The sequence below is a fragment of the Monodelphis domestica genome, chromosome 3 (genome assembly GCF_027887165.1).
Source record: "Monodelphis domestica isolate mMonDom1 chromosome 3, mMonDom1.pri, whole genome shotgun sequence".
NCBI lineage: Eukaryota > Metazoa > Chordata > Mammalia > Didelphimorphia > Didelphidae > Monodelphis > Monodelphis domestica.
In genome coordinates, this window is record NC_077229.1 from 41,083,435 (window position 1) to 41,108,459 (window position 25,025).

General features: G+C 43.8%; 1 protein-coding gene across 4 annotated transcripts in view; it reads left to right on the plus strand.

Moving 5' to 3' along the window:
- The first annotated feature begins 5,389 nt into the window (after window positions 1-5,389).
- The window catches only part of SLC8B1 (solute carrier family 8 member B1), a 35,443-nt gene continuing 15,807 nt past the window's right edge, over window positions 5,390-25,025 (plus strand). The window contains exons 1-10 of one of the 4 annotated variants that reach the window (XM_056821701.1): window positions 5,390-5,516; window positions 8,595-8,834; window positions 14,993-15,145; window positions 15,387-15,439; window positions 15,717-15,774; window positions 16,910-17,015; window positions 17,118-17,285; window positions 17,420-17,527; window positions 22,246-22,302; window positions 23,857-23,987. In XM_056821701.1, coding sequence (XP_056677679.1) covers window positions 8,811-8,834; window positions 14,993-15,145; window positions 15,387-15,439; window positions 15,717-15,774; window positions 16,910-17,015; window positions 17,118-17,285; window positions 17,420-17,527; window positions 22,246-22,302; window positions 23,857-23,987 — 858 coding nt within the window. In that variant the 5' untranslated portion in view covers window positions 5,390-5,516; window positions 8,595-8,810. Of the gene's footprint in view, window positions 5,517-5,663; window positions 5,683-8,594; window positions 8,835-14,992; window positions 15,146-15,386; window positions 15,440-15,716; window positions 15,775-16,909; window positions 17,016-17,117; window positions 17,286-17,419; window positions 17,528-22,245; window positions 22,303-23,856; window positions 23,988-25,025 lie in introns of those variants that run through there. The other 3 variants (XM_056821702.1, XM_056821703.1, XM_056821704.1) reach the window with 3 other exon arrangements.

Consider the following 25,025-nt stretch of genomic DNA (forward strand, 5'->3'; position numbering starts at 1 on the left):
TCTTTCTCATAAGTCCCTCAGAATTGTCCTGGATCATTACATTGCTGCTAGTAGAGAGGGACTTCCTCTAATGATTAAAAGGCTCATGAGTTGGACCAAAGAGGATAAGTTGGGGTTGAGGTTTGGCAGAGCAGGAAAGGCAGTTAGAGGAGGGAGCAGATCAGTTACTTAAGAAATGGCTGTTGGCTTGAGTGACAGGAGGGGCCCTGGCCAGCTCCTTCCCCTGGGCTTGCCTTGAACTTCCCTTTCTTCTGCATGTTCCCTCTCCTCCAAATGTCCTTCCTCCCCCTCTTCCCTCATTCAGTCACTAAAGCCAAAATCCAATGCTGCCCCCTTGTCCGTCCTTTGTGCCCCAGATCCAATTCGAAGCTGGTGAAGCCTCCAGATCCCCCTTCTCAGAATCTTGTTTTGAAATGCAAAAAATAAAAAATAAAGGCTTCCAAAAGAAATGAATTATATTGAAATATAGGTTTCAGGACTTTGTTCTTTAAGTTCCCAGACCCCAGGCTAGGAGCCCTCGTAGAAAGCCATCCTTTAGCTTTCTGAATATTCTCCCCAACAACTTTTAAAAGTATCCATTTTGTCCTTAACACATTTTGTAATATTGTATAGAATGGTGAAAGTAGGTGATGGATAGGACTTGCCTATGGGATCCTTTTTTTTTTTTAAACCCTTTTCTCCTGCCTTAGTATTGCTTCCAAGGTAGAGGAGTGATTAGGGGTAGGCAATGGGAGTTAAGTGACTTGCTCAGGGTCACCCAGCTAGGAAGTGTCTGAGGTCAGATTTGAACCCAGGTCCTCCAGACTCCAGGACTCCCATCTTTTCAAACATGTGCAGTGATCAGCCTGCCACATACTCACATGGCAGCTAAAAGAGTCCGATTCTAAGGGTACATAATGGAAGACCCTGCTCTCCATTATAGAGAATGCACATTGATAGTGGACATATTTTTTCAAATGCCCAGAAGAAAACCAGCAAGAATGGCAGACAGGCATTTTTTTTTTAAACCCTTCCCTCTTCTGTCTTAGAATCAGTACTGTGTATTGGTTTCAAGATAGAAGAGTAAGAAGGGCCAGGCAGTGGGAGTTAAGTGACTTGCTCAGGGTCACACAGGTAGAAAGTATCTGAGGTCACATTTGAACCCAGGACCTTCCATCTCAAGGCCTGGCTCTCCATCCACTGAGCCACCCAGCTGCCCTCTTAGGTTCTGAATTTTTAAAAATCTATTTTAAATTTAAAAAATAAGGTAACATGTCAAAGCAAGCTGAACATATTAGGGGTCTTTGTTTCCTATTCAATCATCTTTTTCTCTTCTGCTTTTTATAAAAGGAAATGCTCATTTATTTGTTGTCACTTGGCATATGTTTAAAGCAGAATTTTAAAAATTTAAAAAAATTTTTAGAAACTTCAGCCCATGTCTTCCCGATTCCAAGTCCACTCTACTGTCTACACCTCCATGAAGGAGACCACTAGGGCCAGAGGAGCCTTCGGATGCTACCTTTTTGAAGAAGGTGGGAACAAACCCAGCTTTCCCAACTTCATCATTTTGCAGAGGGGGGGGGGGGTTCCCTGGACTGATACTGGTACTGGTGCTGGAGGAGGAGGAGGCTCAGCTCAGGGTCCAGTGACCTCCATGAAGAACTTTCCCTTCTTTGGCCCCCCTATCTCAAGCACCCCAATAGATCGCAAGGGCTTTGTTCTCTTTGTTTTTTAAAGGTCAGAAGACTGATGTGAGTCCAGTTAGAAAAGGAGAGGAAACAAAAGTCAGGATTCAAAGTACAGAGACAAAAGGACAGAGTGGCCCCTTTCTAGGCAGGAGGGGCTGACTAGGGAAGGGAGGAAGGATTTTGACCTCCTGCTTAGCAGTTCTAGTCCTTGGGTTCCTCAGGTAACAGCCCACAAAGCAGGCAGGTGAACTCATTCCCGGGTGTGTGGGATGTGGAGCAAGTCTCTAGGCCTTAGTTTCCTCTTTTGTAAAATGAGAGGCCGAAATTAGATTGTGCCTATGGTTATTTTGCTTGTGGTTCCTTTAACCCTTAAAAAAAAAAAACCCTCAATTTCTTTTCCTTTCTTTTTACCCCCAGGGTTTAGAGCAGAGTCTGGCACACTGTAGGTTCTCTCTCTTTTTAAAGCCTTCCCTTCCATCTTAGAATCAATACTGTGTATTAGTTCCCAGGCAGAAGAGCAGTAAGGACCAGGCAGTGGGGGTTTAGTGACTTGGCCAAGGTCACACAGCTAAAAACATGTGATTCAAAGAGTTTTTTTGTTTGTTTTTTAACCCTTATTTTCCATCCACTTTAGAATAGATACTATGTGTTGGTTCCCAGACAGCAGAGCAGTAAGGGCTAGGAAATGGGAGTGAAGTGACTTGTCCAGGGGTCACACAGCTGGGAAGTGTCTGAGGTCACATTTGAACCCAGGACCTCCTGTCTCCAGGTCTGGCATTCTATCTACTGTGCTATCTAGCTGCTTCCACTTATTAGCCTTTTTTTTTAAAACCCTTACTTTCCATCCTGGACTCAATACCATGTATTGGTACCAAAGCAGAAGATCAGTAAAGGCTAGGCAATTACTGGACTTAAGTGACTTGGCTAGGGTCATACGGCTAGGAAGTATCTGAGATCAAATTTGAACCCAGGACCTATCTCCAGATCTCTCTATTGCGGAAGAGAGAAATTGGAAAAGCCTGCAACAAGGCTGGAAAAGCAAAGACTCCAGAACTGTCAATCAAGAAGAACATTCTATTTGGAATGAGAACTGGAAAAGAAAATTAAGAAGGAGTCAAACTGAAATTTTGGTCTTTTTGCCTTGGAGACAGAAGGGAGGAGGGATCTCTTGGCTTGGGGACAGAAAGAAAGAAAGAAGGACAAAGCCCAGCTCTCTCTCTGATTTCTCTGCTGTGCTACGGTGACTGAAATTCCAGACCTGTTAACCCATTTTCCCAATCTGAACTATATTCCACCATCCTCCAGCCTAGGAATTATTCTAGTGTTGGGAAACCCCAAACCCTCTTTCCCTCCTTTTTCTTATCTTTCCCTTTCTCCCAATAAACCCCTTACTTAATCTTAGGAAGAGAAAGGAGTGATTTATTTGATACACCACTCTGAGTTGATTTAGAGAGACTAACTGAAGAATCAACAGGAAATAGGAGGGAGGAAGGGAGGAGGGAGGTAAACCAGAGGTTGAAGGGAAAGAGGGAGGAAGGGAGATTAGCAGATGTGATCTTTAGTTATCATTTATCATTCCAATAATCCCTTATTACATTATCCACCTAGTCATCTAGCTGCCCCAACTGTAGGCTCTTAATAAATTGCTTGGTGATTGACTAATTATAAAATGGAGATAACACTATCTGTAATACTTACTTCACAGAGTGGTTGAGAAGTTACCTCACTGCCAAAGAGATAACATTACTTTGCAAACCTTAAGACACTATCTCAATTGTCTATTATTATTGTTAAGTTCTCCTCTTCTTTGGGTTTTTTAAACCCTTACCTTCTATCTGAAACTCAATACTATGTATTCCTGCCAAGGCCAAAGAGTGAGAAAGGCCAGGTAGTGGGAGTTCAGTGACTTGCTCAGGGTCACAGAGCTAGAAAGTGTCTAAGACTAGGTTCTCTCTCTCTCTTTTTTTTTTAATTTGGATAGAAGAGATCCTGGATAAGTCAATCTCTTGTTACTATTCTTTTATGTTTATTGCTTTTACCGTGTTTGGTATACAGTACATGTTCAATAAATGTTCATTGACTGACTCTTCTCTGAGTAATTAAAAAAATATATTTATTTAGAATATTTTTCCATGGTTCCATGATTCATGTTCTTTCCCTCCCCTCCTCCCATAGCCAAGGAGCAATTCCACTGGGTTTTACATGTGTCATTGATCAAAACCTATTTCCATAATATTGGTATTTGCAAGGGGTGAACGTTTAGAGTCTACATCCCCAGTAGAACATGTGATCAAGCACTTCTTTTTCTTTTCTGTTTCCGCTCCCACAGTTCTTCCTCTGGATGTGGATAGCTTCTTTCTCTTAAGTTCCTCAGAATTGTCCTGGATCATTGCATTTCTACTAGTAGAAAATGACTGATTCTTCTTTGGACCATTGCATAGGTGGTATAGCATTACTATTCTCCACCTCCTTCACCTTCGTAGCGTTACTTTCAGCTCTAATATTCTTTGATTTCACATTTATATGGGTACCCACAGTCCTCCATCTCTCACAATGGCCATTTGGCCATTTGATACTCCCCCTGCTCATCTCTGCCTAAAAGAGTTCCTCTTTTCCTTCTAGACTTAAACACCACTTTCCCTGATTGTAATGTAATAAATTACATTTATGCTATGCATATTTATGTGGGTACTTGCTCCCTCCTCCCATTAGAATATAAGTTTCCTGAAGGCAGGGAATATTTTCTTCTTTGTTGTTGTATCCCCTAGTACATAGAGTTCCTGGTGCATGGCTTAATAAATGCTTATTGATGGATTGATACAGTTTTTAAAAGAACTGATACAGTATTTAAGGCTGTTTATCCCCAGATGCCATGTTTCCCTCTTACTCTGAAAACCAGTCATCCAAGGCCAGAAATTTTCCAATTCTTCCTACTCAGTCTTGAGAGCAGAGTTAAGTTAGAAAGTTGGCAAAGTTTCCTCTCCTCCCAGTCCTCATCTCCATCTCCCATATTTTATCCTCTGACCTCCTCTCACCTCTTCTCTGAATTTTATCATTATTTAAAAGATTAAATATTTAATTTCTCCAAAACAGGCTTTAAAATGTAAATAAATGCATATTTAAATATGTATTAAAATATGCTTATTATAAACTTTTATTATTATTATTTTTAAAGCCTCACCTTCTTTCTTAGAATTAATACTGTGTATTGGTTCCAAGGCAGAAGATTGGTTAAGGGGGGGCCTAAGGGGAGAGGCAGTCTTGGCGGTTTAGACGGAATCCCGGGACTCCTCCTTCCTTCTCATCCCAAGCCCTCATCATCCCGAGCTGGAGCTGGATTTGAGGCTTATTTCTCAATGATGTTTTAAATAAAATTTGGCTTTTTCTTTTCCCACCACAATCGTTCCTGGAGATACTCTGCACCATTCCTGGTACCAAAGGAAGACGGTGAAGCCAAAGCACCCAATGCCGGGATGTCGCCCGGGGCAGTGGCTGCAGCGTTCAGTGCCCGCGGGTCCCCAAGGAGGGCAGGAAGGCTCTCCACTGGCCTCTGGTCAATATCTTTACTCTTCGGGCTCTGAACTTGGGGCCAACTGGCGGCGCGGGCTGCGGCCGAGAGCACGGGGCTTGGGTCCGAGCTCCCGGACGAGGGCGGGGCCTACTTGGCGAAGTTGAAGGTCGGGCTGCGCGCGGGCCCTTTAAGGAGAAGGGGGAGGGGGAACCTTGGGGGTGGGACAGGGCCTGGAGGGGAGGGGACTGGGACCGGCTGAGGGGAGGAAGAGGAGGAGGAGTAAGAGGCAGTGGAGCCTGGCCTGGAGAACTTTGGGTCGGGGGCCATGCGAGCCGGCGGTGAGTCCTCATACTGGGGTGAAGCTTTCTTCTAGTGTGGAGGCTAGGGACTCCCCGCCCCGCCCACCCCCGGGGGTGAGGCTCCCTCCTTGTGCTGGGATATCGGGAGAGCCGCGCTCAAATGGAGTGGCAGAGGGGGCGAACCCTCTTTGCGGAGAGACAGCGGGTGGGTCCCCTTAATTGTGCGAAGTGACAGGAGGGGACCGAAAGTTGTGCCCCCTCTAGCATAGAGAAGGGACTCTTCTGCCATCGGGGAGCAGTGCTGGGGAGCCCGTCCTGGAATCTGGGAAGTGGCACAAAGTTATTTCCTCCTCGGAATCCTCCAGAAAAGCTCCTTTGGGTCCGGCTCGGGTGCTCCACTACCTGGAAACGTGGAGAGCTGTCGTAAGCCCGCCTCTCCCCTGCCAGCCTACCCTCCTGGCCGGGGGGAGGAGGAGAGAGGGGCGAGGGGCGGCCTGGAAAGGGGACGCCCCCATCCCCACCGCGGACCCCACTGGCACTAGTAGTCTCTCTCATCCCTTTGGGAAAAGGCTAGAAGTCCTCCGAGCCCCCGGCAGAGACCCTGGCCAGGGGGATGTTGAAACGCTTTTTCCAGGGTAATTAGCTTGGGTAGGTGTGTCCCGGCGGCCCCCGCCCCCTCCCCCTGCTATGGGGGGCAGCCCTATGACTTCTTCGCTGCGTGCCTTTAAATGCCTCAGGCAAAATGTACAGGCTCCAAAGGAAGCCAATTAAATTGAAATATATTTATGGAAATAAGATTTTGATGGTTCTCAGACCCCATAAATCCCACTCGCCGAACTTTAGCCCTCTCCCGTCTTTTTACCGACCAGGAAACAAGTCCAGAAAGAAGGGAAGGGATTTATTTACCCTTTTCAGTTGTGTTACATTCCTCCTGAGCCCATTCGGAATTTTGCTGGTTAAGAGTGTGGAGTAAGTTAGTTGCCATTTTCTTCTTCACTGTCTGTTTTACAGATGAGGAAACTGAGGCAAACAAGTTAAGTGACTTGTCCAAGGTCACACAGCTAGATTTGAACTCAGGTTATCCTGACTCCAGAGCCAGTGCTTTATCTAACCACTTTGCTATTTAGCCCCTCCTTTGGTCTCATGATACCCTCATTCCAGAGCTGTTTTCTGGGGTGGCAAACTTAATACCCATCATTCCTTATTACAGCAGTGAGACTGGTTGGGATGACTTCAGAGTAGCCCAGAATAGGAAATCCCCCAGGTGGGCATGGGGCCTGAAGGTCTGGATTCCAGTCCTTCCAGAAGCAGACTAGTTACTGGAGCCTTTAGCAAACCACTTAAGTTCTGTGCCCTAGGCTAGTCTCCTACTGTGTACTCCTCTCCAGGAAATAAACCAAACCGGTGGCCACCTCGGGTTAGTTAATCTCTCCTACATGCCTGGGCCTCTCCTCAGTGCTAGTCTGCAGAAGGAGTTGGATCTGATAAAGGCTCTGCCCTCCCGGGGTTTACAATCCAGTTTGGTTACCTCCTTCCCCTTCCCAACCTGTGGGCCCCTGTAAAGCCATTCCTTTCTCCAGTCCTCCTGGGGGCAGGGGCTTAGGTAGGCTTTGACTCTGTTTCTCTCACAATGTAGCTACTTAATGAAATGTTGAATGGGGTTGGGGGGAAGCAAGGCAATAACACTGGGGGAAATGAAATAATCTTTCAAGGGCAGCCACCAAGAAAAGATTACAAACCAGAAGTACTCAGAGGAGAGGAGAGGAGAGTTTACTTTGGGATTGGTGATCAGGGTGGGCTTCCTGGAGATGGAGGGTCTTTGAGATTAAGTCACACTCCATCCAATCCCAGGGGCCCTGGAGGAGAACTAATTGGTGGAATCCCATGAGGTCAAGGATGACTGGATTAATGGATAGTTAAAGAGACAAGGCTTCAAATCCTCCCTCTGATACTTGATAGCCATGTGATTTTGGGTAAGTCATTTCAAGTCATCTGTAAAATGAGGGAGTTTGAGCTCCATGGTCTCCAAAATTTCTTTCAAGCTCTCAGAAGGATTTGGGTTTATATCCCATCAAACTTGCTAGCTGTGTGACCCTGAAAAAGTCAGTATCTTTGTGCCTCAGGTCCCTCATCTATAAAATGAAAGGGTTTGGACTCCATAGTCTCCAAGGTTCTCTTCAAGTTCTCAGAAGGATTTGGGTTCAGATTCCATCATACTTGCTAACTGTGTGACCCTGGACAAGTCAGTATTTTTGTGTCTCAGTTTCCTTATCTGTAAAATGAGAGGATTTGGACCCTATAGTCTCCAAGGTTCCCTTCAAGCTCCCAGAAGGATTTGGGTTCAGATCCCATTAAACTTGCTAACTGTATGACCCTGAACAAATCAGTATCTCCTTGCCTCAGTTTCTTCATCTATAAAATGAGAAGGTTTGGGCTCTATAGTCTCTAATATTCCCTTCAAGCTCTCAGACTTGACTTCAAATCCTTTCACATCTTCTAGCCATGTGACCTTGAACAAGTCAATATCATTTTGCCTCAATTTTCCCCATCTATAAAATGAGGGAGTTTAGACTCTGTAGCTTCCAAGGTCCTCTAGTTCTAAAGCTATGATCCTGGAAATGAGGAGGGAGCTAGGAGGTGGCAAGTCACTTGCCTTCTGTCTGATTCATTCTCCTCTGCCTGGTAAAATGAGGATAATGAGGACTCCCCTTACAGGGTTGTTGAAGGATCAAATGAGATAAAAGGTCAAGAAAGTGAATCCAGATCTTAAAGCACTGCTTTTAAGCTAGGAAGGAAAAACAAACTCCTTAGGGGCAGGGCAGAGCCCAGGGAGCTGGGATACCCTGAAGCAGGGGTGCTCAGGGACAGGGATGCCCAGGGACAGGGATGCCCAGGGGCAGAATAGAATCCCTTGGGCTGGGGTTCTCTAGGGGTTAGGGCAGAGCCCATGGGGCCCAGGTGCCCAGAGGCAGGGGTGCCCAGGAGACTGGGGTGCTCAAGGGCAGAGCAGAACCCCTTGGTGCAGAGCCCAGGGTGCTCCAGTGGCCAGGCCTAGAAGTGGAGAGACTAGTAGTTTGTGGTCACTCAAAAACAACATCTTTTTTTTCTTCTTTCCAGATTGAGAAATACTTGTCTCCTGCACGTGATTTTGTCCAAACTTTTTTTCTGCTTTATAGAAGAGGAGGAAAAAGCCTTCTTCCTGTCACCCAGAATGTTCTCTTCTCTTTCTCCTGTCCCCAGGCTGTTGGACCTGCCAGCCTGTGAAAGCCGGGAATCCAGCCTCTGAGGGTTAGGGCAGCAGGAAGCCCCATCCCTCTTGCTGTACAGGAAGGAATGAATATCACAGCAGTCAGAGACGTGAGTACTGGGGAGCCTGGGAAGGGATGTAGAGAGATTGTGGCGGGGTAGGAAACGGGACTGAAACAAGGACTTTATAAACAAGGGCTGTTGTAAGGAAAATGCTTTGTAAAACTTCAAGCATTCTAGGACTTGGGATTTTTGCTACCAATTTTGAGTCTGTACTTAAAATACTTTATAGAGTGTAAAGGCTTTACAGGTTATTTGGTTGGGTGAAGTCATTACTATTACAACATCGTGAGAGTTAATATTATGATATATATTTTTAAGCCCTCACCTTCTGTCTTAGAATCCATACTGCAGAAGAGTGGTAAGGGCTAGGCAATGGGGGTCAAGTGACTTGCCCAGGGTCACACAGCTAGGAAGTGGCTGAGGCCAGATTTGAACCTAAGACCTCCCGTCTCTAGGCCTGGCTCTCAATCCACTGAGCTTCTCAGCTGCCCCCAATATTATGATATTTTTAAATGATACAATATAAGGTAGTTACTGTGATGCTTTGACAGATGAGGACAGAGGCCAGGTCACACAATGAATATGTGTCTGAGGGTGCAAATTCAGTCTGGTTCTCAAATAGAGAGGAAGGTGCCATCATTATCACCATTTTATAGAGTTGGAAATTGTTAGATTTAAATTAGTTTTTGAGCGTTAAATAGTTGTAGATAAGAGAGTGGGAGCCATAAACTGTGATAATTAAAATGTTTGGGAGCAAGGGAAATATATAACAATTATGACCGCTGAAATATGTTTTCTACTGTGTCTTGGTTTTATATAAATATAAGATGGTCGCCAGGGAATATATTCCCAATTTATGAATATGCCCAAGCCAACTGGGTTTTATAGAGAAATTTAATTTATAATACACTGATTAATCAATAGAAAAAGAGAGAAAGTAAGAAAGGAATAAGAATGAAGGGCCTCAAGCCAATAAGGCCAAGACCTCAGTCCTAAGAGATAAATCAGTCAGTTGGTTTTATCACTCACCCAAGATCTCTCTAGGTAAGGCCTTCTCATGCCAACCTCAGGCTCCACCTTCAAGAGAGCCTCCTTTCAAGAAATGTTTCCAGAGAATTCTCCTCCTGACTCCTCCTGAGTTCACCTTCCACTGCCTCCTTCAAGACCTCTCCAGGAGCTCTCCCTCCAGGACCTCTCTCCTCTCAGACCTCCTTCAGAGCATCCACCTCCTATCTTTTAGCAAAAAATCTAAGTTCCCTCCCCTCAGTTCTCCCATCTACCAATCACTGTCGATCTCTCCCCTCTGCCAATGGTGGCTCTAGCTTAACCCAGGACCGCCCAGAGGGTGTCCCCTTTGCACATGTCTGTTGAAGGTCATATTTTCAAATAATTAAATCTTGATCTTTTCTGCAGCCCTTCCTAAATCCTGTTACTTTGAGTAGGGTGGAGATTGTTGTTTCCAAGACCTGGTTCTGTCATTCCAAGTATCTTTATTGTATCAATTCTAAAATCAATCATGACTCAAAGAACTTTCTGTTCTATGCTTAAGCATAGGTCAAAGCCCTTTCCATTGTTTAGCAAAAGGTTTCTGTCCTAAAGTAGTCTTAAGTAGGGAGGAGAAGGATCCTCCCATGCCAAGGAGTTTCATATTCCAATAGAGTTCTTACTATCAGTAGGAAATTTTTTCAAGTATGAAATTTCCCAATGCCAATGGGGAAATTTCCAACATTCATAAGTCTAAGAAATTTTAAGGTTTACAAAATTGAGGCTTAAGTGGGCTAAGGGATTTTCCCAGGGTCATGCAGCTATTACATGTCTTAGGTGGGATTTGAACCCAAGTCTTCTTGACTCCAAGATCAATGTTCTATCCACTTGTTGGTCCTAGGTGAGATCACACAGGTGATAAATAGCAGAAATGGAATTTGAATTCAGGTCCTCTCAGTTTAAATCCAGGCCTCTTTCCACTATATCATCACTCTTATCACTATAACATTTTTATGTGGGTAGGTATCTAAATATTTCTTTGTCTGTTGTTTCTCCCTTCTCTGCCCCAGTAATAACAATAATAAACAACATTTCTGTAGAGCTTACTATGTGCCTAACATTGTACTAAGCACTTTACAAATATTATCTAATTTGATTTGTAGAAAAACCCTGGGGGGTAGGTGCTGTTTTTATCCTTATTTATTTATTTGTTTATTTGTTTATTTAAACCCTTACCTTCTGTCTTGGAATCAATACTGTGTGTTGGTTCCAAGACAGAAGAGTGGTAAGGGCTAGGCAATGGGGGTCAAGTGACTTGCCCAGGGTCACACAGCTGGGAAGTGTCTGAGGCCAGATTTGAACCTAGGACCTCCTGTCTCTAGGCCTGACTCTCAATCCACTGAGCTACCCAGCTGCCCCCTTTTATCCCCATTTAATAGTTTAGGAAACTGAGGCAAATAGAGGTTAAGTGATTTACCTAAGGTCACACAACTAGAAAATGTTTAAAGCTGGATTTGAATAATAATTATAACACTTACTATGTGTTATTTAATTTTTTTTAAAACCCTTACCTTCTGTTTTAGAATCAGTACTAAGTATTGGTTCCAAGGCAGAAGAGAGGTAAGGGCTGGACAATTGGGATTAAGTGACTTGCTCAGGGTCACTCAGATAGGAAGTATCTGAGGTCATATTTGATCCCAGGACTTCCCATCTCTAAACCTGGCCCTCTATCTACTGAGCCATCTACCTGCCCCTTCCATATTAAAAAAAATTTTTTTAATCTGCTTGTCCTTTCTTAAGGCACAGTAGCAGTAGTATTCCATCACAATCATATTCCACAATTTATTCAGCCATTCCCCAACTGATGGATATTTGCTCAGTTTCTAGTTCTTTGCCACCACAAAGAGAGCTGCTATAAATATTTTGGAAACTTTAGGCTCTTTTCCTTTATCTCTGATCTCCTTGGGAAATAGACCAAACAGAGGTATTATTGGGTCATAAGGGTAAAGGCAGTTTTATAACTCTGGGCATAATTCCAGATTGCTCCCCAAAATGGTTGGATCAATTTGAAGTTCCACCAACAATGTATTAGTGTCCTCATTTTTCCACATCCCCCCCCCCAGCATTTGCCATTTTGCCCTTTTATCACTTTAACCAATCCGATGGATGTGAGATATCTCAGTTGTTTTGATTTGAATTTCTCTAATCAGTAATTATATAGAGCATTAAAAAAAAATAAGGCTATATTTATATATATGGCTTCGGAAGGTGCTATTTTTTAAAGACCCAGTTGGGGAGTGCAGACCATGAGAGCCAGGAGGAAGCTCCTGCTTTGGCTCTCCCATTCTGGGGCCCACAGGTGACTAGAGGTACAAGACTAAATTTATAGCTAGGCACTTCTGAATGATTCAAGGCACCCATCTCAGACTAGATGAAGAGGAGCTTTTGTGGAGTGTGAAAAGGACAAATATCCTCCAGTTCTGGATTAGGCTAGCAGACTCTCCCACTTACTAGCTGACCTTGGGCAGTCAGACACCTTCTGAAAGCCACAGGGTTGAACTGGATTACAAATAAGATCCTTCCCCTTTCTACATCTGTGACCTTCTGTCTTGGTTTTGAGTTAAGAACCACGAAAACCTCTTCCTCTGTTTCAAAAAAAGGTCAATCATTTAATAGACTCAAACTTTCCCAAGGAACTCTGAGGCTGGGTGGAGGGTGAGACTCACCTTTTTGACTGGGCAGGTGATTATCTCAGGTTTCCCTCCTTGAAACCCACTAATACAGAACCACAGGCCCTTGTCTCTCTTCAGTCTGGAATCTAGCAGCTGAAATCCTAAGGGAAAGCAGAGCAGATCTAACCAGTCTTTTTTCCTGGATGGGCCAGGCCCAGAAGAATGTGGTTGGCCCAGGAGGAAAAGATCTGATAAAGGTTTAGGTCCTAGATAGGGCTTAGCCCAGGGTTATGCCAGGACTCCCTCCAGGACACTATCATACATGATGCCACATTGTTTCTCACAGGGATCATGCCATGATGCTGGCTTGCTGGACAAGTCACTTGAGTGCTTCTGCCTCAATTTCTCCTCAGAAAAATGAGATTGGACCTTCCAACACCAAAATGTTAATCCTTTGATCCCTGGAGAGCTCACCCTCTGCTGAAAGGAGGAGCCTTCAAGAACCCAGAATCCCTCCTCATGGCAGGATAGGGCAGCACAGGAGGTCCTTAGAGGACAGAGAAATCACATACATAGAGAGATAGTTTATGAGTTAGGATGTCATAGGTGACTGACACCTCATAAGCAGTAGGGTGCCAGTGAAAGTGTTGGGTATACAAGATCCTGTGTTGGACCTGGAGTCAGGAAGACTTGGTATAATAATTTTAGTATTGCTGTACTGTCATACTATCATAATGGCTAGTTGTTTTTTTTACTATTACTATTAGTATAACTGTTACTATTACTATTATTACTATGAGTATTATTACTCATTAATATTACTATTAGTACTATTATTATTTGTGTCACAATTACTGTTACCATTACTATGTTGTTACTATCATAATTAGTAGTAGTAGTGGTACCATTGCTGTTATTACTATTAGTATTAGTATTACCATTATCATTGCTATGAGTATTAATATTACTTTTACCATTACTATTATTAGTAGTAGTACTACTATTACTGTCACAATCACTATTATTATTATTGCCAGTTGCTATTATTAATATTAGTATACTGTTACTGTTCCTACTATTAGTTTCATGATTGCTATGATTACTATTTTCAGTTGCCATTATTAATATTCTTAGTAGTACTATTACTGTTACAACTATTAGTGTCATGATTTGCTGTGATGGGGTCTTGGAGGAAGGTGTCAGTGAAATGATGGATGGGACACAGCTTTCGCATTCAACCTGCAGCACAGGTTTCCCAGGATAAACTGCTCCACCTTGGCTGATGCCTGGCTTTATTGTATACCCTCATGATTACACATCTACTTGTCACACAGTTTCATTCTCAACATACATGTTTCCATAGAACCTAACAACAGACAGGAAGCCTAGGGAGATAGTCAATGAAACATTGTTGCTAAGTGCAGGGTCAGAGGGTAGAATCAGTATGACCCAGATATAGGTTGGGGAATTCAGAACACAGATTTGCCAGAAGTTGTTATGCCTAGAAAAGAGGGTCCTATCTAAGTGGGTATATAAGAATCCTTAGGTTTAATTTTGTAAGTGGGATCTCCTGGTAATATCCTGAACCCTGTAAGCATGTTGCTCTCATCTATTTTTCCTGGGGCTAAGTAAGAATAATAATCATAGCAATTCCAATAATAAGGGGATGTTAATAAGGAAAGGCACTTAGGGGGGTTTCAGTGGGTGTTTTCATCCTTTCTGGGGGCTACTTTGCAGTCCCTGGTTTCCATGTGTGACCATGTCAAACAGCGTGGTCTTTGATGGCTCCCGGCAATGATTGCTATTATTACTATTGCCATTACTATTATTAAGATTATTATTAGTACTATTATTGTTACTATTAGTGTCACAATTGCTATTACCATTACTATGCCATTACTCTTGTTACTGTTATAATTATTAGTACTAGTACTCTTATTACTATTAGCATTACTATTATTATTACTATGAGTATCATTATTAGCACCATTACCTTTACTATTATTACCATTAGTACTATCACTGTTATTACTATTAGTCTCACTATCACTATTGTTACTATTACTCTATTATTATGTTACTGTTGCCATTACTATTAGAACTATTCCTAAAGACCATGATTACTATTGCTGTTCCTGCTGCTGCTGCTACTATTATTATTGTTAGTGAAACAATTATTCTTAATGGGGCCATTACTATTATTGTTACTATTCCCAGTCCTATTATTCCCATGAATTCAATTGCTACTATTATTACACTTGTTGCTGCTATTGTTACTCTTACTACTATTATTGGAGTTGGGAGGGCCATCTAGACAACCACCACCCTTGCCGCTGGTTTATATAGGTAAGGCATTGGGGGGGGGAGGGGGAACGCTAGAGAAAGATAGATAGCTCTGTGCCTGGGTGATGATGAGGATGATGGTGCCATGCAGCTGGGCACAGGTTGGGGAAGACTGTTTGCAGGTGGATTCTGACTCTTCTCCCCCCTGTGTGGGCAGAGGCCAGAGTGAATTTCCCTGATGGTTTTCTGCCTTTGTCCCCTCAACAGTGTAGGGAGGTGAGCAGCCTGAATGACTCCTTGAAGTGTCACTTTATCCTGACCAACCCAGACTGCCAGATCGATGGTGGCTATTTTGACTACCTGCGTGCCATTTTCTGCCTCTTCCCCCAGAACCTCCTGCCCTTGGTGGTCACCCTTTATGTGAGTCTCTGCCCTTGGGTTCCTAATTCTACCCCATTCCCCAACCCCATCCACACAGGTGCCCCAAAGAGCAGGGTAGAAGGGGGGCAGGAGCCTCAGCTGGCCTAGATGGTCTCCAGGTGTCACAGACACTCAGTTTGGGGTGGGAGTTAATTAAAGCAGGGGACCCCCTCCTGCCATCATTGGGGCTTTGATGTCCATCCACCCAACCCTAATAGCCTCCATTAATGGGCTTTTCTAGATGTTCTGGGTCCTCTATCTCTTTCTGATCCTTGCAGTAACAGCTGAGAAGTTGTAAGTCTGACCTTTCCCAAACTTGGGGTGGTGGGGGTGGGGGAGAGTGGTGGAGGGGAGAGGGAGATCTAAACGCCTGGAGTGGGAGGAAGAGTTACAGAGGGGGAAATGGTGGCTGCAATGGGAATCAGTGCCTTGTTAGTGTCCCCTGTATCCACTGTGGGGCATGACCTCTAACGCCCTAAGTGAGCCTAGAAACATGATGGTGAGTTGGAAGAAACAGGCCTGTTACCTCACCGGGCTCGGGGGACTCCACTATCGGACTTTCTCCTTGCAGTTTCTGCCCCAACTTGTCAGCGATCTCTACCACCTTGAAGCTTAGCCACAATGTGGCAGTATCTTTTTCAGAGATGGGGGCTGAGGAGGATGCCCTTGAAAGAGAAACTGGGGTTGGGAATAAAGGGGAGACTTTGGTAGTGGAGAGAAGGTAGAAAATGGCAAGGAAACTAGTCTTACAGGGGTAAGATTGGGGGAATACAGAAGAGAATGAGGAGATGAGGAGAGGGAAAGGAAACTTTGGGAGAAATTAGAGAAAAGAAAGAAGAGGCTGGAGAAACAGGAAAGGGAAGGCTTGGGAGGCAGGGAGGAGACTAGGAAAATAGAGAAATGGTCAGTGAAATGGAGGGAAGACTATGGAGTAATGGAGAGGAAAAGTCTAGAGATTGGGGGGGGGAGAAAAGCCTGAAGTCATAGGAAGAAGTCTGGGGTCATGGGGAGAAGAGAATTAAGGATTCAGAGGGAGAAGAGAAGTATGAGGTTGTAGGGAGAAGTCTAGGGCCATGGGGGAGGGGGGGAGGGAGAAGTCTGGAATCATGGGGAGGAGAGAAGAATGGGGTCATAGGAATAAATCTAGGATTATAGGTGGGACAGAAGTCTGAAAAGTGTGGAGTCATGAAGACAATTCTAGTCATGGGGAAAAGAAAAGTCTGAGAAGTCTGGGATCATGGAGAGAAGTCAGGTCAATGGGAGAAATCTGAGGTCCTAGAGCACAGCCTAGGAGAATGGAGAAAGGGCCCAAGAAATTGAGGGCAGGCCAAGTAGTCTGGGAGAGCTTGGGAAAGTCTGGGGAATGATAAAGATGAGAAAGGAGTAGAGGATCAGGGTCTAGAAGGCTGATCAGGGAGAAGATCTCAGAATAGGTTAGAGACTCAAGAGATGGAGATGATAGGATTCTGGACTGGAAAATATGGGAGAAGACCCTAAGATAGCATTGGTGAATCTTTTAGAGATCAAGTGCAGTTTCAGGCTGCCTGTGAGTCTCTCAAATTACCCCCAGACAGTGGAGGGAGGAAGTGCTTGAATTTGGCTGCTAAGCAGAGGGTCAGGGCATGTGAAAAATGTCTCCTCCGGCACACTGGGGCATGTGTGCCATGCCTTCACCAACACGGTGCTAGGGCATTGCTTCTACCTGGGAGGGGTTGTTGGAATCACTATCCCTGCAGTGACCCTCCTTGACCTGGTCCTCTCCATGGCGTCACCTTCTTGGCTTTCGGCAATGGTGCCCCTGATGTCTTCAGTGCAATAATAGCATTCTCCAATTCCCGGACAGCTAGCCTGGCTATTGGGGCTCTCTTTGGTATGGGGGCACAGGAATAAGACTGGGCAGGTGGCAGCTGGGAGGAGTTTGGGAGGGGCTCTGTCCTAACCTGACCTGATGGCATCATGGTGGTCCCCTCAGGCGCTGGTGTGCTGGTCACCACCGTAGTGGCTGGTGGTATTGCCATCATCCGGCCCTTCACAGCAGCCTCCAGGCCCTTCTTCAGAGACATCATCTTCTACATGGTGTCTGTCTTCCTGACCTTCACTGTACTCTACAGAGGCAGAATCAACCTGGCTTGGAGTCTAGGTAAGCCTTAGACGGGGGAAGGAGCATTGGAGGGAGCCAGCACTGGACCAGTGAAGGTCTTGGAGCAGGGGGCAGGGTAGGGAGCCAGGGGGAGGCTGGAACCTCAGGCCTCTCCCTCCTCTGCTTGTTGGCAGGTTACCTGGGCTTCTATATCTTCTATGTGTCTACTGTTCTCCTCTGCACCTGGATCTATAAGCGGCTGAGTGTGGCACCAGGCACCCACTCCCTTCTTGACTTCCCAGGTAAGGGGAACCTTGTCCTGGGGAGGGCATAGCCCTGAGGAGTGGGGGGTAGTAGCTCCCAGGATCTTTTCTCTTTTCTCTCCTCAAGCTGAGCTCTGCACCCTCAGAGCCTTACCTGTCTATGTCGCCTCCCAGCAGGTAAGGTGATAATGAGCTGGAAGGGACCTCAGAGCCATCCAGTTAAACCCCCTCATGTTATCATTGAGGAATCTAAGGTTCAGAGATGTGACTTGCCCAAGGTCACCCAGTAGTAAGTAACTGATCTGGGATTTGAACCCAAGTCTTCTGACTTGAACACCAGCCCCAAGTGGTAGAAATCCATCCATCCATCAGTCATTCAGCAAGCATGTTATTGTGGTCGGCCAGTTTCCTGGCAAAGATGCTGAAATAGTTGGCCATTTCCTTCTCTAGCTTATTTGACAGATGAGGAAACTGAGGCAGAAAGGGTTAAGCAATTTGCCCAGGATAGCTCAGTTAGTAAGTGTATGTCTCTTTGTGGCTTCATTTGTTTTGCTTTTTTTTTTTAAACTCTTACCTTCTCTCTTAGAATCAATACTATGTATTGGTTTCAAGGCAGAAGAGTGGTAAGAGCTAGTCAATTCGAGTTAAGTGACTTGCCCAGGGTCACCCAGATAGAAAAGTGTCTGAGGTCAGATTTGAACCCAAGACCTCTCATCTCTAGGCCTGGCTCTTAATTCATTAAGTCACCTAGCTGTCTCCCCTCTCCCCCCCCATTTGGGGTTTTCATGGCAAAGATCCTGAAGTGAATCACTATTTCCTTCTCTAACTCATTTGACAGATGAGGAAACTGAGGCAGACAAGGCTAAGTGACTTGTCCAGGGTTACACAGCTAGTAAGTATCTGAGGCTAGATTCAAACTCAAATCTTCCTGGCTCTCGACCCAGTACTCTAACCACTGTACCTCCCTTTTAGTATTCTACTTGAGGCCACCACCCACACCCCCTTTTTCCCAAGCCAACCCACCCACAAGGTTGTAGAATAACAATGGCTAGCATTTCAGGTTTCTAAAGTGATTCTATCTGACATCTCAATCTGATCTTCAACAACCCTGGGCAGGAGGTGGTGTTATTCTTGTCTTCCTTTTAAAGATGGGGAAGCCGAGTCTGAGAGAAGTGACACAGCCCCTCTGAGGGAGAAGAGCCTTGAGAGACCTTCTCGCCCACCCAGGCCGTACCTGAACAGGAATCTTGCCTATGGCCATTCTTAGTGTTAGAGCTGAAGGGTGGGTCAGAGCTCACTGAGTCTGCCCCTTTGTCTTTTCAGATGGGGAAACTGAGACCCAGGAAAATTAAATGACTTTTCCAGGATGAAACAAATAGCAGATCTAGGATTTGAATCCAAATAAAATGCCCCTTCTAGCATACCATGATTTCTCCTTGTCCTAAAAAGCAGTGCTTGTAAGGATTGCTAGAGGACGATTTCAGGTGATGAGAAACTCATCACACCTGATTTATCCACTTCTAACTTGTTCCACCTCCTCCTCCTTATGCCTCCTTTTATTTGTTCATTCATTCATTTTGACCAATTACATGTAATAACAAATTTCCACATTAGTTATCCTAAGTTTTATGATCGACCTTTTCTCCCTCCTTCCCTTCCCTCCCCTCTCCCGGTGCTGGGTGCGATTCAATCTGGGTTATGCATGTATTATCACACAAAAAAATATTTCCATATTGTTCCTTTTTGGAAGAGCAGCTGCCTCCTTTTGGACAGGATCGAGGGACCCTGGGCACTGTCTCCTTCCCCTAATGTACACACCCCAGGAAGGTCACCAGCTCATTGATGCCAGATGCAGGAATAGAACCAAGACCTCCTGGGTCTCAGCCCTGGGCTCTCTCCCCTATCCATCACTGCCCAGCCTTGTCCTTATTCTCTCTTTGGGCCTTATCTCCCCAGCTGGACTAGAAGGTTCCAGAGCCAGGAACCTTGGATTACTTTAGATATAATTCTATAACGTTCAGTCATTCAGTCATGTGTCCTGTTCTCAAGGCAGGCCCTTCTGTCCTCCACTATCTCTCCAAGTTTGTCCAAGTCTGTGTTCATTGCTTCTGTGATACTATCTGTCCCATCCTCTGCCAATCTCTTCTCTGTTTGCTTTAATTTTTTTTAATCCTTCCTTACCCTCTATTTTAGGATCAATACTAAATATTGGTTCCATGGCAGAAGAGCAGTAAGGGCTAGGCAATGGGGGTCAAGTGACTTGCCCAAGGTCACACAGCTAAGACGTGTCTGGGGCCAGTTTTGAGCCCAGGATCTCCCGTCTCTGGGCCTGGCTCTCCATCCACTGAACCACCTACCTACTCCCTGCAGTGATCTTTGAGCCCAAGAATATAAGACCAGACACTGCTTCCATTTCTTCTCCTTTTTGCCAGGAAATGATAGCACCCATTGCCAAGATCTAAGGTTGGTTTTCTTGATTGTTAAGCTTTGAGCCACTCTCCTTTCACCCTCAGCAGGAGGCTTCTTAATTCTTCTTCATTTTCTGCCATCACAGTGGCATTATCTGCATATCTGAGACTGTTGATATGTCTCTCAGCAACCTTCAATTTCATCCAGCCTGGCATTTCCCATGATGTCTTGGTATATCATTTCAATAAGTAAAGTGACAATATACAGCTTTATCACTCTCCTTTTCCAATCTCAAAGCAATCAGTTGTTCCATATTCAGTTCTCTTTAAAAAAAAAAACAACCCTTTACTTTCTGTCATAATGGCAATTTGAGGACAGAAGGGTAAGGGCTAGGAAAAATGGGGTTAAATGACTTTCCCAGGGTCACACAGCCTGGGCAGTGTCTGAGGCCAGATTTGAACTCAAGTCATCCCAACTCCAGGTCTTCCATGTAAAAGATAATTTAATGAAGTAACTTCAGTTTATATTCACTGTTTTATGCCTTGGGATAACAGTATATTCTCTGCATGCAATCCCATTGGATATGCAATATTTTAGGGATACATTATAAAGAATAATCCCAATTGTTCATTGATTGAATAATTGGCACTCAATAACCATATTGTGAGTAAAATAACAAAAGAAAGGCCTCTAAAATACCTTCCTTGCCAAGGGGAGTTGTGTACATGCCTCCAGCATCCTAGACAATGTGGAGACATTATGATACCTTGGTTGGCTTTGAAGCTACAAGAGTGAGCTAGGCTTTTTTTTTTTACATTCTTACTTTCCTTCTAAGAATCAATACTGTGCATTAGTTCCAAGGCAGAAGAGCAGTAAAGGCTAGGCAGTGGGAGTTAAATGACTTGCCCAGGATCACACAGCTGGGAAATATCTGAGGCCACATTTGAACCCAGGAACTTCTATTTCTAGGCCTGGATCTCAATCTCCAGCTGCTCCCCTACCTCGGTTTTTACCCTGGTATAGAATGGATGGTATTTCATAGAATAAAGATGAGAAAAAGACTTGAAGGAGACTTTCTAAAAGATAAAACTCTGGTTGCCCCTTCTGAAAAGAAATACTTGGAAGACTACTCCCATTTTGGGAAGGGAGGGGCTATGTAATCTGATTTTATATATTCTAGTTGACAAATGACCTTTAGATCTCTGGCCAAGCTGGAATGGACCTGGGCACTGACATGTTATAATTTACAACTTTCTACAATAAAATGTCAATATGGCTCCAATAATTGCTTTTTTCATTTTTACAGATGCTCTATTCATTGTGCTACCTAACTGTCCCACATGTTCAGCTCTAACTGTTGCTTCTTAGCCCACATACAGGTTTCTCAAGTAAGAAGTAAATAAGATGGGGCAGCTAGGTAGCACAGTGCGTAGAGATCTAGGCTGGAGTCCAGAGATCCAATATGGAGACACTTCCTAGCTGTGTGACTGGGAAAATTACTTACCTCTGGTTGTCTAGCTATTTTTCCTTGGAATTGATACTATCACAATTCTAACAGAGACAGAGAGACAGACAGACAGACAGACAGACAGACAGACACAGAGAGAGAGACAGAAAGACAGAGATGGGGTGGGGAGAGGGAGAGAGAGATTGGTACTTCCATCTTTTTAAGGATTTGTCACAATTTGTGATACACACAGTCAAAGGCTTTTATGTAGTTAGTGAATAGAAGCAGATGTTTTTCAGGAACTCCTTTGCTTTCTCCATTGGCAATTTGGTCTCATGTTCTTCTGCCTCTTCAAAAAATAGTCTGTACTTCTGCTAATTCTCAGTTCACATATTGCTAAAAATTAGCTTTCATAATCTTAAACATAATGTTGCTGGCATGTGAAATGAGTACAGTTGTTTGCTACATTGAACATTCCTTGGTATTGCCCTTCTTTAGGATTGGGACTAAACTGATCTTTTCTAATCTAATGGCCACTGTTTGGTTTTCCAAATTTGCTGGTATATTAAATGCAGTATTTTAACAGCATCATCTTTTGGGATTTTAGAGAACTCAGCTATAATTCCATCATGTCCACTAATCTTGTGATTAGCCACACTTCCTAAGGCTGTTTGACTTCATTTTCCAGAATGTCTGGCTCTGATCAGTAAAGGTGCCGTCATGGTTATGACTGATGTCATGATCTTTCTTGAATAGTACTCCTGGGTATTCTTGCCATCTCTTCATCTCTTCTGCTAAGTGCCTACCATTTTTGTCTTTTATCATGGCCGACATTTATCGAATCTTTGAAGAAGCCAATGGGTAAGTGAATAAGTGACCTCTTCCCCTTTCACCTGTACAGAGTTGCAGGTGGATTCTGAGGACGGAAACTCTTCCGTGTTCAACAGCTATGATTATGGTAAGTTTGGATGGGAGTAATGAATAACACTAATAATACTAAATAACAACAATACTTATATTGGAAAGAATGCTAAATTTGTAATCTAATTGGGGTTTCAAATCCCATTTCTGCCACCTGTGTGACTCAGGTAAGTCATTTAACCTCTATCAACCTCAATTTCCTCTTCTGTAAAATGAATGACTTGGACTAAGTAAGCTTTAAGGCCCTTGCGTATTTTATGACTGTGATCCTAATGATAATTATTCAAGGGTGAAGTGTTTTACCTATATTTTCCTCACTCAGTAGCCCTGGAAGGAGCAATGGCAAGGGAAGAGATCATTGCTAAGCCTACTCATCAGGCACTGAGCTAGGCACTAGGATCCAGCAGATAATAAAACAGCACATGCTCACAAGGGGCTGACATTCTAGCACATCATTTTGTCCTTGGTGGAGGAAGAATGCTAAGAACAATCAGGTCACATGGAAAACAAACTTTGGGGGCTGAGAATACAAGGTTGGAGGTACCCAATGCCAAGGCAACTAAAACATTCGATGGGTGAATAGCAGCAGGAACAGGAAAAACACCCTGTGAATGTCGGTGAGCAAACATTTATTAAGTACCTAGTGTGTGCTACGCACAGCACTAAAAACTGGGGATATGGAGGAGTCAGCAAGCATTAAGCACCTACTATGTGCCAGGCACAGGGTGAAGTGCCAGGAATACAATTAATAAAAAGACAGTCTTGGTCCGCCAGGAGCTTACAGTCTAACGGGGGAGACAACAGCTGCATACAAACAAGAAATTAGAGATTAGTAGTAGAGGGAAGGCACTAGCATGAAGGGGAATCAGAAAGACTTATTATTAGAAAGAGTTAAAAGTTCCTTCTCTATGACAAGGATCAGAGATTTTTGTAGTCCCCGAGATGGAAAGTGACCTGAGTTACATTACACAGGGATGAAGTAGCAGAAAGGGAATTTGAACTCAGGTTCTTTCACTGAAGATCCTGTTGGACAACACCCCAGAGTCCTTTGCCATTGAGACTTTCAAAGGGGCATTAAGTCACAGGCTGTTGATAAAAGGGAGATGGGATGGGAATACTGAGGGGCTGTTAGTCAACAAGCACTTAGTAAACTCCTGCTGTATGCCAGGTCCTATGCTAAATACTGGGAATGATACAGATAAAAGCAAAAAGATACTCAGGGAATCTCCTGCTTTTTTTTTTCTTTTAAAACTCTTTACTTTCAGTCTTAGAATCCATACTATGTATGGGTTCCAAGGCAGAAGAACAGGAAGGACTAGGGAATTGGGGTTAAGTGACTTGTGCAGGGTCACCCAGCTAGGAAGTATCTGAGGCTAGGTTGGAAACCAGGTCCTCCCATCTCTAGGCTTGGCTCTAATCACTGAGCAACCTAGCTTCCCTGGAGCTTCTGTTCTAATGGAGGAGACAAGTCTATATCCAGGTTCATACCAGGTCTCTCCAGAGTAAATGGAAGGTGATTTCAGAGGGAGTGAAGTATTCAAAGAGGTAATAGAGAAAAGTCTCACATCATACCCCTCTCCCCTTTCTACAGGGGAAGAGTACAGATCCCCTCTCTACTATGAGGAGACCACCCTACACATCTTCATTCGGGCCCTCAACCCCTTGGACTACCACAAGTGGAAGAGGAAACCTTGGCACTGGAAGCTCCTGAAGATCTTCAAGGTAGTGCTGAGGGGAGACGGTTCTCTCCCTGGGACTGAGTTTGAGGGTTAGGAATGATGTTGGCATCTCATGATAAAAGAGGGCTTAGAGGGCTTTCTTCATGGGAGGGAGGCTCTGGCATTTATTTATTTATTTATTAATACCTTCACCTTCCATCTGAGAATCAATACTGGGTTCTGGCTCCAAGGCAGAAGAGCAGGAAGGGCTAGGCAATGGGGGCTAATTACCCAATGAGGAAGAGTCTGAGGCCAAGTTATTTTTTGCATTCTTTAAAAAATGTTTGAGTTCAAATTCTCTCCCTACCAACCCTCTGCCATCCATTGAGAAGACAAGTAACACAATATCCATTATACATGTGAAATCAGGGGAAACATATTTCCTTCCTAGTGATGCTGGAGAAAAAAGGCAAGAAAACTATTACAATAACTACTACTACTACCACTGCTTTTACAACAACAACTACTATTATTACAACAACTACTATTACTATCACAACAAAAACTACTTACTCTTACAACACTACCTACTACTATTACTCTTACAATAACTACTAGTTATTACTCTTACAACTATTACTACTATTATTAAAACACCTAATACTATTACTCTTACAACAACTATTATTCTTATAAAACTACTAGTATTACTCTTAAAACTACTACTATTTCTCTTACAACAATTACTACTATTAAAACACCTACTACTATTACTCTTACAACAACTATTATTCTTACAAAACTACTAGTTTTGTAATTCTATTACTCTTATAACTACTAGTATTACTCTTACATCAACACCTACTACTATTACTCTTACAACACCTATTACTACAAATACTATTACTCTGAATTCTAAAACTATTCCACCCTAATCAGACTGTACTTTGGAAGATCTGATTTAGCTATTTCCTGATCAATAACAATACAGATACTTGGACTAACAGAATCAGGTCTTGGGAACTCTACATTTCTCCACCCCCCCTTAGTTTAACAAGTTTAGGAAGGTCTGCACCAAACTCAAGGATTAAGTATCTGAGAA